The 15372-nt window shown below is 45.2% G+C and overlaps 1 protein-coding gene across 1 annotated transcript in view; it reads left to right on the forward strand.

Annotated features, from left to right (window-relative positions):
- The window catches only part of PTPRM (protein tyrosine phosphatase receptor type M), a 1525420-nt gene that overhangs the window by 1453798 nt on the left and 56250 nt on the right, over positions 1 to 15372 (forward strand). Inside the window, exons 26-28 of the mRNA XM_086967355.1 lie at positions 549 to 665; positions 10926 to 11080; positions 11544 to 11679. Coding sequence (XP_086823481.1) covers positions 549 to 665; positions 10926 to 11080; positions 11544 to 11679 — 408 coding nt within the window. The remainder of the gene's footprint in view (positions 1 to 548; positions 666 to 10925; positions 11081 to 11543; positions 11680 to 15372) is intronic.

Genomic DNA, 15372 nt, shown 5'->3' on the forward strand with positions numbered 1-15372 from the left:
CGAGGCCCGTGAATGGTATGGTATGAGTCTGTGAGGTGGTTGCCTAATATTTTCCACATACCCAGGTTAGTAAATAGAGCTGTAGTGACTTGAGTCATAATGTAAAGCAAAAATTACTAACGGGATAAACGTGTTGGGGTCCACATAGGCACTGTGTATTGGAGTGGGTGCTTATCCTTCTTATTTACTCTATACTTAATGTAAAGGTGGCTGTATTTCTTAAACTCTCCTCAATGGTGGCAGCCAGGTTTGACTCATTCTCCTACTCTAGAGCATGCATAAGGAGAAGGCACACTTAGAGCTTTAATCGCAGTACCACAGGCATATCGATGATTAGAGTGCTGTGGGTATTCCGGCTATACCAGAAGCCTCCTCGCATACTGGGGAAATGCCAGAGTGCAGCATGGCTAGTCCGGCACTGACACTACCCCCATTTGAGTCCAAGCCACATAACATGCAGCGGGTGAACCATAAAGGTCCTAATGAAAGATGCATCCTGCTAGAAGACCGCAAATAGAATTCTCAACATCCTCCCTTCTTTCCCAAAGGTGAAGTGCTGCAAATACTGGCCAGATGACACTGAAATATATAAAGACATCAAAGTCACGTTAATAGAAACGGAGCTATTGGCAGAATACGTCATCCGAACCTTTGCAGTGGAAAAGGTAAGATGTTTTGAGGATGTGTAATTTTTTGTGTATATAGTGTATATATATCTTCATATATGATAGATGGGATTTGGAGGAGTAAAAAAGTATTTCCTTAACAATTGAATAAATTAAATTATCCTACGCTTGACATCATGTCGTATCCATAAAGCTTCTACTTTAGGAATCACTCAGAAATGTACCCTATAAAAATAGTGTGTACAAAAGGAAAAGCCACTCTTTGACATCTGAAAGAAAGTATAAGGTGCTATGTTTTGAGGACCCAAAAGCCACTGTTCAGAATTTAGTGAATATAAACTTCTGGTAAAAAATATGTCTCAAACTGTGCAACTAATCAATTCAAACCAGGGGGGCTTTCCTCAAAACCACCGGCACAGACTTTAGATGTTTTCTCAAAGTGTCTATCCATAGATTATTGCACCGGAGTTCTTCCTAGGCATCTACAGAGAGTACATTCATTTTGTCTCCACTTTTTGGAAATTTGACTGCAACATGGAACACCCTTCAAATGGGAAAGATGTGGCGTGGACATTCCATATTCCAGGTTTTCCATTTTAGGCCGAAGCCTACCAGACAGTGTAAGTATCTGGTTTGCTAAAGACATCTTGAGGACATTCAGAAAGCTTCCCGGTGAGTGCATTCCGCCTGTTGCTTACCCATTGGCTTTGTGGTTTGTAACTTCAATTTTCTGGCTTTCTATTTGCTGGCTTTATTTATTTTAGGCTGTCCAGCTTGAGTTTGGTCCTCCCAAGTAGCAAAGCCTTCTAACACTACCTCTCCTTGTATTCTCCCATGAGTGCTCCTTTCAGTAAAAAGGCCTGTAAATCTTGTTCTTATCTTGTCACATTTGCTGTGCATTACACGTTCTGTGCTTGCCGACGGGAGCACTCCCTCCCTGGTGCTGCGTACGGCCAACGGCCGTCGCAGCCCTGCCCACCTTTCAGAACGCCCTCAGCAGAATTGCCGCCACGGGTAAGGCGTTAAAGACAGAAGCCAAATGTCAGGTGCTGTCTTCCCAAGGAGCTTGATGTTTATTTTTTTTCTCTGATTTGAAAGTGAGAGGATTTATTTGTAAATAATGCTGGATACTTTGGGTAGGAAAAGATTTTTTTGTAGCAAACAACGACATTTAATAAACTGTACAAGTTTTTCTGAATATATTAGGATAGTAAAAATGAAGCACATTTTTGTTTATTCTGAAGTGTGTTGGAAACAAATACTTTATTACGATCAAAACAAATCAATAACTTAGGTGATTCCATTTCCAAATATTATCGTTTTTTAACTGTATCATTTTATAAGGAAAACTGTATGTCTATGCAATTTCAATTGAAAATGTGTTGTCTGTAATGGCAGTGTGCTACCACTCTAAGCATACTCCACTCTACACCACTACTTTATACTACTCCACACCACTGCACTCTGCTCCACTCTCCACCACTCCACTCTAGTACACTGCACTCTATACTCTATGCCTTTCTATTCTACTCGGCACCACTCTATGCCAGTGCACTATAAGCCACTCCACTCTGCACAACTTCACTCTACAACACTGCACTCTTTTCCAATTCACTTTATCTCAATTCACTCTACTCTGTACCACTCTACGCCCCTGCACTTTGGGCCAATTCATTGTATGCCACTCTAACTTAATCTCGTCCACTACACTACACTACTTTACTCTACGCCTTTACACTCTGTATTCTACTTTACTGCACTCTACGCTGCACCACTCCACTCCATGTTACTCCACTCTACTCTGAAACAATCTACTCTATGCCACTGCACTCTGCGACATTCTACTCCACTTTGTGCCACGCCACTCTATGCCACTCTATTCTAAACCACTGCACTCTACGTCACTGCACTGTACATCACTGCACTCTACGCCACTGTGACCTACTCTGCACCAATGCTCTCTATGCCACTCTACACCACTGCACTCTGACACTCAACTCTGCAACACTGCACTATTCGCCACTGAACTCAATGCCACTCTACTACACTCTACGCCACTCTGCATCACTGCCCTCTACGCCTTTTCACTCTACTCTGCACCACTCTATGCTACTCTATTCTACTCCACTGCACTCTATGCCACCCTACTCAGCGTCACTGTACTCTGCACCATTGCACTTTATCCCCGTACTTTTACACCTGTGCAGAAAATGGACCTTCTCAACAGTATCCAGAAAGGCTATAGCTCATGGTTCATGTGCATACTTGCTTCCTGGTTTAACAAGCATTTGCAATGCAATAGGTCTCGCATTATTTAAGTTTGAGCAATAGTACTGTAAATGGCAATGTTTTTATTTTTATTTATGCGCTATTTTAATTTTCTTTGCATAAAAAAGTACATATAAAATATGTGTTGTAGAAAAGTCATTTATGCAGTATTTACATTTTCTTTGCATAAAAAAGTACATATACAATATTTCTTGTAGAAAAGTTAAACATTTTAATGATGTGCCTAAATAATTTTTATATGTACATTCTATTTGCAAACGGATGGGGTGGGGGTCTGAAAACTGAAGGAGGTTCAAGTCTGGCAACCACGCTCAACACCCAGTGATTCCCAAAGTTATACCTTACTGATAATTCAAGTAAACAAAGACAGAAAGGTCAAGTTAAAAATCAATACAGACTTTTTCTGCTATAAATTCAATTTAATCGTAATGTCTTTGTAGACTCTTTAAAATATGAGCAGAGGGCCGGTATTTTTTATTTGAGAATAGTAGCAACAACTCTGCCAGCTAGCGAGAGCAGGGGAGACAGGTTGCAAACAGAGAAAACAAACACACTTGGGTTCTCGATTCACTGTTATCTTTGCATACTAGCGCCTATCGTTATAAGGAGTAGTAAAAGCTATATAAATAAAATTACAATAGTTAGCATAAAGGACGGAAAGGGCCAGAGGTACTTCACTACTAGGCAAGCTAACGTATTTAGTAATGTTAGCATTTCACATATAACACAACTCGAGTACATTTTACGCCGGTGGGGGCTTGAATCTGCCGAGATGCTGTTGCGCATGCGCAAGGCCATACCCAACATGGCTGTTGTGTAAAGGGATTAAACTTCCTATCTCGCAAGGGCGACTACTTCCGGTCGGAGCACTTTCAACGTAACACCCAGTTCCGTTGTTGAGATTCTCACGTGTCGCACAGAGCCAGGGTTAGAGAAGTGGCAGGAGGTGAAGAGAGCGGAAACTGTGGTTGCAGGATGCCGCGGCTCGCAGATCTGGATCTGATCGGAACCATTGGAGAGGAGGAAGATGTGCCCGAGGAGCCCGAGTCCGATTCTGGTGGAGAGGAGGTGAGGAGGGTGGAATAGGGTGGCACGGGCTGAAAGAGAAGCATTTGAAGTACAGAAGCGTAGCATGGCAACTCGTCCTATGTTGTGAGTTTTATTTCTAGGTAATCCTGATTAAAAGCCACCAGCGACCAGCGTGTAGGTGCGGCGGCGGCGACGGGGGGTGTGCCTGTGTATGCGTTTGTATGTGCTCATGCGTGAGTGCTGTGTATGCGTATGGCTGTGATGTGCGCATGCGTGAATGTTGGTGCGCGTGCAAGCAGCTGAATCCAGCCGGGGAGAAGCGCGTGACAGTTTTTTGTCCGTCATTCCCCCGTGTCAGCTCGCTATAAGTCTCCAGCCTGGACGCATCCTTTGGATGCGAATTTCCAGGCGAGACCTAAAAAGGATGGTATTGAGTGTGCCAAAATGTCGTTTTCAGTAATTCAGTTAATTCAAGCATTTTCATTTATCCAGTTGTCATTTTCTCATCAAGTTGAAATGGCACAGAGATAGATAGTCCTCTGTACTTCCAAGTGGAAATGGCAGTGATAAAAACAGCTCTGATGATGCACCTCAGGCACGGGGCTGACAGTTATTATTCACACAGCTCTGATGATGCACCTCACGCACGGGTTCAAAGCTGTTATTATTCACACAGCTCTGATGATGCACCTCACGCACAGGGCTGACAGTTATTATTCACACAGCTCTAACGACGCGCCTCAGGCACGGACTCACAGCTGTTATTATTCACACAGCTCTGATGATGCATCTCTGGCACGGGCTCACAGCTGTTATTATTCACACAGCTCTGATGATGCATGCTTGGCATGGGCTTAAAGCTGTTATTATTCACACAGCTCTGATGATGCACCTCACGCACAAGGCTGACACAGTTATTATTCACACAGCTCTGATGATGCACCTCAGCACGGGGCTCACAGCTGTTATTATTCACACAGCTCTGATGATGCACCTCATGCACAACCTCACATTTGTAATTATTCACACACAGTGATGACCCCGGGGGCAGCCTGCACCTTCCTACGCTACTGTCTCTGCATATCACAATAAGTCTGGTAATGGGCAAACTGTCCTGGTTGGCATGACATGAGGAAGTCTGGTAATGGGCAAACTGTCCTGGTTGGCATGACATGAGTAGGGAAATTTTAAGGAAAAAAATGCAAAATTCATTTTCACAACCTCTTCCTTGAACTTTGCCAAGCAAACTATTTTAAAAAGACCCATGAAGACGCCCGCCTGATTTTTCCACTATGTGCTAGCAACATATGGGGGAAAGACTTAAACGAAGGGCCACAGCTAAAGTGCACTCATTGGATTCAAATCAGAGTTGGTAGGATTCTGGCATCTGACACATTTACACTTTTTAAATCCGCACCAGGGACACACACATCCAACAATATCCAGTTTGCTGTGAGAATAAGGCATCATTTTCCTTTCGAATATTGAGCAATTTAAATGTTACTGCAAGCAAAATGATGGGGGAACATACATGTACTGTATGCAGCCTATGCAGTAAAATCAGAAACATTGACCGTAGTAATTCCCACTAATTCCCCCACAGCAAGTTATCAGATGCTTCCATTACAAATCCAGATTGCACTTTAACTTCATTTTAAAACACATCAGCACTGCAATATGGTGGCTTGTGAACAGGTAGGTGTACAGTAGCCATAGCTGCCAAAGTTTGAGATTGCTATGTGTGACATTTTCATAATTTCAGTGTAATTATGAGTGACATTTCAACATCTATGAGTGACATTTTCTCATCAGCAAAATTAAGCAATGAAGACGAGGGGAACATATTAATATCATCACAGTATCCACGTCACAATATCAACTGCTTATTAAAAAATTGTCTTACCATCATCTAGGTGAGGCATACGTCAAGTGCATTATGACGATCCCCTGGACAACTTCAGAGGTAGCAGATTGGTTGTCGGGCTCTCATAACATTGTTAACTAAATCTGTCCTTGCACCTTTTGGCGCTCCATAAACTGCAGGCATGCTCGGGCCGCCAGCCACCGCGGGAGGCCGTAGCAATTAGAGTTTGACCCCCGGCCCTCCTCCAGTGATAGTCGCGCAGGCCTTGGCACTGTCCTCCCACTGTGCATGAAGACGACCCCCTGGACAACTTCAGAGTTTGAGGTAGCAGATTGGTTGTCGGGCTCTCATAACACTGTTTACCAAATCTGCCCTTGAACTTTATGGTGCTCCACAAATTGCAGGCAGGCGGGGGCCGTGGGAATTAGAGTTTGCCCCCACGGCCTTCCTCCAGTGATGGTCGCCCAGGCCTGGGCACTGTCCTGTTACTGACTCTTGCCGATCCCCACCCAGTGCCATGCTGCAGAAATGAGACAGTCCTGGGGGCCCTGATTAACTCGCAAGCAGCCCCACTGTGTGAGGGACTTAGACGATGCCCACACTTTTTCAAAACAGAGGCCACAGGCTTATATTACAACTCCAAGGGAGGCGTGCAGCCGCATATTTAGATGGCTGCAACCGCAGGCGATGAAGACTCGGGGGAAAGATAGACCTGCCACTGATCCGAAGAGCTGGCTGAGATGAGGTGGGAGCACGGAATAGGAGAGGACCAACTTCTAGAGTTCGTGAGCCGGAGAGCCCCTTTCTGAGACCTTGCTTGAAAGGGGGAGGATCAGACTGGCAGGCTAGGACCTCGCAGTGGTGAGGGGACAGACGGCGGCAGCTGAGGACGGCACCGTTGACACTGAGAGGTGGGAAGGAGAACAGGCCCAAACTGCACTAATGCATCACCAGTGCAGATCAGACTGCGATGGAGGAACGGCCCGGAGAACGCGTCGGCCCTGCTGAAGGTGGGAACAGTCATGGGCGCGGGCCGAGACACAGGCTGAGCGTCCTGTTGCTAATAGTGCATTGAGGGTTGGATTGACCCCTACTGCACTGCTGTTTTGCCTGAGCGGGTTTCCTCGGGGACAGAGAGACGATCCTGGCACGAAGGGCTTTGGCCTGGCCAGAGAGTTCCGGGCGGGGACGCCCACTAACAGACTGTCTGTCCTGGCGGCTCCTGTGTCACCGACTCCCTTCCGTCGGCCGCAGAAAAATATTGAATTTTCTCCTCAATAACAGCTAAGAAGCACGTGGCAGACCGGGTCGGAAAGAGCCCGCGGCTGATGGCGCCATGATTATATTAAAGCTCCCTCCGGCCAATATTATATGCCTGCTACGCCTGGAGTGCCCACAAAATTGCCTGCTCCCTTCAGCTCGAAAAACATACTCCTCGCGCTCGGCGGCACTGAGACGTGCGCACGCAATTACAACAAGCAAACATCTAAAATGGCAGAGCAAAACGGTAATCATGATGTGCCCCAGCCCACCACTGAAGAACATAAACCTAAAGCTAAGAGAACAGGACTTACTCTGGCCGCATACTGTAGTGATGTAATGCGTGGACAGGGCAACGAATGAAGAGTAAAACGGTTCATACTGTTTATCGTGGTGTAGTATCTCCGACTCACTAGTAAAAGAAACAAGAAGCCGTGAGCGTGCACACTCCCGAACTTCCTGTTTTGGGATGTGCACGCTCACTGCTGTCGTGGGGCGGGACTTCCGTCTTTACGAGAAGCCCGCGCCCACGGAGTGGATGGCCAGAGGACCGGTGGCAGCTGAGGCCGCTGATGCGGTAAGTGGGCCATAGTGGGGGGCGCGGTGTGTGTCTTTGTGACTGTGTGTGTGTGTGCGTGCGTGCGTCTGTCTGCGCGTCTGTCTGTGTGTGTGTCTGTGTGTATGCCTGTGCCTGCAAGGCATTATGGGCTGCGCCGCATATTAAATGAGCGGCTCTCCCGCTGCTCCGGGGAGAGCCACGCTGGCGCTTCGCCGCTTCCTGGGCCATAGATGGGGGGTCTCTGTGTGTAGGTGCGGCGGCGACGGGGGTATGTGTGCCCGTGTATGGATGTGTATGTGCGCATGCGTGAGTGCTGTGTATGCGTGTAGCAGTTGTGCGCATGCGTGAATGTTGGTGCGCGTGCAAGCGGCGGCGACGGGGGTATGTGTGCCCGTGTATGGATGTGTATGTGCGCATGCGTGAGTGCTGTGTATGCGTGTAGCAGTTGTGCGCATGCGTGAATGTTGGTGCGCGTGCAAGCAGCTGAATCCAGCCGGGGAGAAGCGCGTGACAGTTTTTTGTCCCTCATTCCCCCGTGTCAGCTCGCTATAAGTCTCCGACCCTGGACGCATCCTTCGGATGCGAATTCCAGGGCGAGACCTAATAAAGGAACTACCACACCTTGGAACAGTGACAGCTCAGAGCTGTAAATGACAGCACTTATGGAAGGCACCATTATCTGAGCTGCTTGTGATGGTCTCATGCACTGGAATGGGAGCCCACTGCAACCTAAAGGAACACCAACGTGAAATGGCTTTGGGGGTTTGCCAGTGCGTATCTGTTGCATGAAGTTTGGAGACTTTTTATTTCCCTCAGGCCTGTAGCCCTGGGCCTCGCCTGCAGCCCAGTGCCAATGGGAACGCACCCAACCACTGTCCCGCCTCTTCCTCGACTATCCCTGGCATGTACCACCTCATTTCTCTTCAGCTAACATTGTCTGTGTGCTGCCAGAGGTGTGCCAGCACTCGCATCCAATCAGCGACAAGCTTACTGATATTTTCCAGAAGTTTCTATCCGGCAGTTAATGTCACAAAGGTACATATACGCTGCACGTTCAGCCCTTCCCAGCGAAGTCATGTATCTTGTTTGTCAAATAACCTCATAGGAGAAATAGCACTTTCACCCTGCAGAATAGTGCAGTCTAGCTCATTCGAGAAACACTCTAGCTAGTAAATCCAACCTGGATAGTGGCTTTCACATTTACTCACTGTTGACTCTGAGGAAAACTTTGTGCAAGGCATTTAGAACTCCCAAGGCTAATTATTCCTCGCCCTGGCCCTGCCAACCACTCTAGCATAAGGGCGTATCGAAAATAGAGGATTATTCTTAAAAAAAGAGGAGTTAGAATGATTTAGTACACATGCTTTGTCTAAAAGATTTAATTTAGCATACACAAGAGCCCTATGCAGGCCCAGTGAGCCTTCAAGACCTCTGCAGGAAGCTGCTTTCTGGTGCCGCCAAGATAAATGGCCACCACATTGCGCCAGATAGAAACAAATGGCTTAAAAAATGCCTAGTTGCTATGGTGAAGGGAGTGCTCGATAGTCAAAATGTCATTTAACCTACGGCTCTGAAAATCTTTGCATCCCAGCGGGGAATAGGGCAGCATCTACAGCTAAGTACGTAATTGCCTTTGTTTTGGAGTGAATTAGGTTGGGTCGCCCGGCCTTTGCAGTAGGGTGACTGATATAAGCATAGGTGTGCTCAATCCTTCCAATCAAATCAATCTCCGTTAGCAGGCTAGGTTTCCCCAAAATGGTGTCCTTTTGGTTATTTCCACAATAAGCTCGTAGAGGCAATTTAGACCCAGGTGTTCTGTAAAGCCGACTCTCTATAATCGTCATAATGTGAACCTGATGTGATGATTGCAAAATAAGGGAACATGTTCATTATTAGGTCTGATGTTGGCCATTAACTTCTGATTTTATTAGAACTATATATAAAATATAATTACTTGGAGGGGCTTTCAGTCAGCTCTATTCATCTAGTAGTCTTTTGTTGTGTCATTCACTTTTCCCTTATGCCCACTACATAACAAAGCATAGGGCATTCTGCCGGCCCACTTCAGCTATTGGTTAATTTCACTGTGAGTGACGCCATTCTGCTGTTTCACACGTAGCAGACCCAAACACATAGTAGTTCATTTAAACAGGGGCGGCCTTAGGCATGTGCAAGCTGTGCGCCTGCACAGGGCCGCCAAACCCCAGGGGCCGCCACGCCAATATATATCCTTAATATAATAATCCTCCGAGGATGGATACATATTTGCGTGGCGGCCCCTGGCAGGGATTTGGCGGTCCCCGGCTCTGTTCCACTTCCAAACACCCTGACCCCCACCTCTTCACTGGCCTCCCACCTGTGTTCCTCCGGGGGGCCCCCTACCTACTCTCCCTGCCCAGGGCCGCCATGAGCCTAGAGCCGCCCCTGCCTTAAATGTCAGGGGTTAGTTACTATGGCAGTGTTTTCTTATTTGGGACACCCAAAAAGTGTTTTGCTTTTAAGCAATTCTTTTATACATATTGACAGGGGCCAGCAGATCCCACAGCAATAAAGTTTACAAAGGCCCCAACAACAAAAAAAAGCCCTGGCAAAAGCCAAAATGCTGTCATGCAACGCCAGTGTTTGCCAGTGCTTGTTGCCTAATTTAGTATGTATATTTTGAATAACAATGTATATGATAAAAGTAAGATATGTGCATAGAAATAGTAATCCATACAGTGTACAATAATTGTTGATTGTGTGTATATGCTGCTATTCATTAATACTTTAATTCCTCACCTTTGCTTTACTTTATAAATCAAATGTGCGTGCACTCATATGTAACCCAAAAACGGGCCACACTGCCAGATGCGCTGGGGACTGAATGCACTGCCCTTAACCATAGTAAAAATGGGTTTTCTTTGTAGGATCCGTGTGAAGGAATGGACTGTTTTGCCTGCTACCAAGCATTTACACATTTCAAAATAATCTTTCACTATTCTTTTCTTTAGCCAAAGCATATTGTGCTTGTAAAGTGTTGAAGAGGTATTTTTCCATGATCGCTTTTAATCAGTGCTTGAAATGGGAAAAAAAGAAGTGTAGGTACTCTGTAACAGAGTACCTTCTTGTTTCTGAGAAGTGTCGGTACTCTCCAATTAAAAGTATAGCATTTCTCTTGAGAAGTGCCGGTACTCTCCCTCCCAAAATAAAAATGTGCCGGTACACTATACCGGACAGTACCGGCCCATTTAAAGCACTGCTTTTAATTGTTTAAAACTGTTTGATTGTATAACTTCTTCCTGCCCTTATGTTTTTACAGCGAGGTGCACATGAGATCCGAGAAATCCGTCAGTTTCACTTCACTGGTTGGCCGGATCATGGAGTACCCTACCACGCCACCGGTCTGCTGGGATTCGTACGGCAGGTCAAATCCAAAAGCCCACCCAACTCAGGTCCCCTGGTTATACACTGCAGGTACGGAGAACAGAATGCTGGTTTACCATGTGTATGCATAGAGTAGCAGCATCAGGAGTGTAGCTTCCGTCGGTGCAGCAGGTGAAGTGGCACCGGGGCCCAGAGGTCTGAGTGGTGACTAAACCCTGATTATTGGTGTATTTGATCATTCAAACAGTAGCCGGGGACCCATTTTCCTCCCTTGCACCAGGACCCGTGACACTCTGTCTACGCTGCTGAGTGGCAGATACACATCCATGGGGTCTAGTCTTTCTTCTGTGGCGACCTTTGACTGGGGAGTGTTTCTTTGGTGAATCTATATGCTCTGTCACCAGATCAGGCACAAATGTGATCATTATTTTTCTAAAAAATGGTTATTGGGATTTTTGAGATTTGATTATGGTGGCGGGAGCGTTAATAAGTGTGATGATATACTGACTTCCCTGAGATATGCTATATTGGTAATGACATGCTCTCTTCCTAGTGCCGGAGCAGGTAGAACCGGCTGCTTTATCGTCATTGACATTATGCTGGATATGGCGGACAGGGAAGGAGTCGTTGACATATACAACTGTGTGAGGGAGCTTCGATCGCGGAGAGTCAACATGGTACAGACTGAGGTATGCTCTTAGCCTTTCCTTCCTACATTTTCTCCCTCTACCCATGCCGACCCAAAGCAAGTGCAATCGTATTGCATGGGCACGCTGGGCAGTTGCCCGGGGGCCACATGAACATAGGGGCCGCATGCAGACCAGAATTTAACACAAATTTTCAGTAAAACATTTTTTTTGCCGTGAGTGGTTTGTGTACGCAGGGCCCAGTGCACTGCTTTTCCCGGGAGCTATAATGTTGTTAAGACTCCTAAACTATTCTGGCTGAAGAGGGGTGAAACCCCTTAAACCGGTCCTAGGATGCTTGTTTCCGGTCCAGGGAGGACCTGGCTTGGCAGTTCGGGCTGGACTGTTCCCATGAGGCACAGGGTCAAGGCTGATTTGCATATAGCCGGGTCTAAACTGGGGTGGCATGGTGAGCAAAAGAGTGATGGATTTAACCCAGATCTCTTGACTCGGGGTGAATGTTTTGATTTGTTCTGCAATCCGTCCATTAATTGTGTGTCTTTTGTTAAGACTCCTAAAACACATTATTGACGCATAATGCTATTAAAAAAGAAGCTTTTGTCAGATAAAAGGCACTTCTACCAACCAAAGGAACAGTGACTTCGTGCTCAAAAGCAATGTGGCAATCTCATCTTTTCGGCATAGTTACTGGGTGGCACCTCCGAAGTTGAATATTACTGTATTTTTCCAAGAGTCATTATTCCGCCTATTACCCACTGAAAATATGTAAGTGATTCAATCTAAATTGCATCGACTTTCTTGATTTCTTTTTTTCTTGTACTTTTTGCACTCTTCTGGTATTCTGTAGTCTCGAGTCTTGTGGAAATTGGCTTGAAGATGAATACTTGCGAGAGATCCAGCGTGGTAACTGAAAGTCGATGAAACAAAACTCTACTAAATGACACTTACTCCAAGCTCATTCTGAATAATGCGTTCATGTTTCACATTTGTGGCTCTGTGATGAGATATAGGTCTAGTCAATTATATCTTTAAAGAGATGATCCCGGACAGAGCTGACTCGATTATAGTGCTGGTTGGGATTGATTGGTGGTTTGGAACAGTATTAAACATCTGTGTTATTCCTTCATGCATGATAACCTTTTCGAGTGGCGGACACCGAAGATTGTCTGGCCTATGATGGGAGGCCACTAGGACGAGGATTGCATATTATATATAATCTTCTTTTTAGCAGGTGGTAGTATTTTTTCTTTGGCTGGGTAAAAATGCATGGATTTCTACCTGTATCATGTGTGCAGTAAGGAGTTTAAATGCTTTCTAATGCAGCTTTACCTAACCAGAGACACACTGTTGTCACGCAGTGCTTAATTTGAGCTGGTGCTTTCCGGTGCTCAGCACCGGCACTTAATTGGTTTCCAGTGCTCGCACTGGCACCTAACTGTTCTAAGCATGGTGTTGCCAGTCTACCACGTGGTGGCACTGCTCTTCTAATTTAGAGATGAGCAGAACAACGGCTGTTTAGGTATAACATTTACATTAAAATAGTGCTAATACCTGCCTCCCCAGCCATTCCTTTAGCTTTGGGGACCTGGAATATTCTGACTGTCCCATTTAAATGCGAGAGAGATGGTTAGTAGTTGTTTTGGCGGCGAAGACAAGGGCGATGTGTGGTGCAAGCCTCAGTGGCCTCCTGGTCAGAGCCCTGGCACTTAGAAATTTTAAAAATTAAGCACTGCAAGTAGGATGTGTATTTCATTGTGAGTGTTTCTAAAGCCCTCAGTGTGGCCAGAGGTTACCTCAAATCGCGTTGCCCCCTGCAGAGGAGGGAAAAAAGAGAGTGGGATTTAAAGGAGGCGTTAAACAGTCTGAATTATAAATTTAAGAAGAGATCAGTGAAGACTTTCCCAAATCTTCTGAGAGAAAGTGTGGTGCCAGGGAGCTAAAAAGAGCCATGGGTAAACCCCAGTGGGATAAGTGTACTTCTGAATCTTCATGAGGCAGCCTGGGTAAAACAGTCTGGATAAGTCCATGATTAAGTGCATGAATTTAAAAATCTTTACAATCATGTTTTTATTTCAGGTGTTAAAAGAAGGTAACAATCTTTAAAGTGCACCAAATGTACATTATTTCTAAATGTGTTGTTAGTTGACCCCAAAGAAAGTCTCCCTCAACAGTAGAAATGAGGGTCATCTCCCTTGCCCTAAACCCCAGCCCCATGTTTCTTGTGAATATTTATAATCTTTGTTTACCTAAATAGCATGTGTGTGAAATTCATGTCATGGCAGGCAATAGCAATCTCCAGAGGCATGCGCAGTTCCTCATTCAAGGGTGGTTAGACCTTTAACTTTATTTGTAGATTACAAAAAATCCAAGAATGATTACCCTGTTTTGTACATTCTATTTCGAACCATACCATTTTGATGAACAGGAAGCTAGTTAATGTGGGCACATTAAACATGAACATAGACTTACAGTTGTCATCCTCACCACTAGCACGTCACAACTTTTATCTCGGGTAGATGGCCCTTTCGCTGCCCATATGGGAGATAATTTATTTGCTGCTCTGTGCTACTTTACCCTTACTTAAATCTAGGCCACAAGCTGGCAACAAGCAGCAGCCCTACCTGCTGCCACTCATAAATATGGCACCCTCACACGTGCACAGAGAAATGGGAAAGGGTGAGGGTAGCATGTTTAATCTCAAAACAGATTAATTAACATTGATTTGCTCAGCAAAGATCGATCAATATGTGAGGCATTTCATGGCGTTTTCTCATCCACTAACATGTTTTCCATTCAGATCTCTCAAACAAATGTTGAATATTTTTTAGAGAGATAGTAGAGGTTAATGAACAATATAAATACAAAACAACACCAGAGAACACTTCTATGCAACATATATATATTTTTTAAAGTGGATCAAAAGTTCAGGAATTGTAGATAATACAGTACTATGCTGTTGGAGGTAGCCCTCTCTGCAGGGCCACCCCAAACGTTTTACCTCCAGCCCTTTTGGTTTTCGAACCTGTTTTTGTTGGGTTTTACTACTCTGTGCACTTTTTCATTGCTCACCAGTGCTAAAGTGCTTATGCTCTCTCCTTTAAATATGGAAAATTTGCTTACACCCAGATGGCACTTTTAATTGACTTGTAAGTCCTTAGTAAAGTGGTACTACATGTACACAGGCCTGTAAATTTAGTGCTACTGGTGGGTCCGAAGCACTTATTATGCCACACACTTAAATAGCCTTTTTAAATATGTCTCAGATCTGCCATTGCAGCTTGTGTGTGCAGTTTTGAACTGCAATTTCAACCTGGCAAAATAAAGCTGTTGTCTGGCCTAAACTTTCCTTTTGGAAAAAACATAAGGCACACCCTAGGGTAAGCCCTAAACAGCCCATAGGGTAGGGTGCAGTGTATTTAAGAAGTTGGCCACTAGTAGTGAAAAACTCTTAAAAATATTTTCGCTGCTGCAAGGCCTTCCTCTTCAAACAGATAACATTGAGTTATCGTACTACATTTAATTTCTGATGACTTTAAATTGGAAGCAGGAAGGACATTCAAGTCTGGTTTCTAAAGAATCGAAATGTAAACCTCTCTTCAATGGTAAAGTTGGATTTAAGTCGCAGTCCTGGAAATGCCACTTTCACAAAGCTGCCATTTTCTTGTCGAAATGGTGACTGTAGCCTGTGTCACATGACTAGGTGTAGCTGGCAGTTGGGCTTTGTGTATTATTCCC

Source organism: Lissotriton vulgaris, chromosome 4_1, assembly GCF_964263255.1.
Source record: "Lissotriton vulgaris chromosome 4_1, aLisVul1.2, whole genome shotgun sequence".
NCBI lineage: Eukaryota > Metazoa > Chordata > Amphibia > Caudata > Salamandridae > Lissotriton > Lissotriton vulgaris.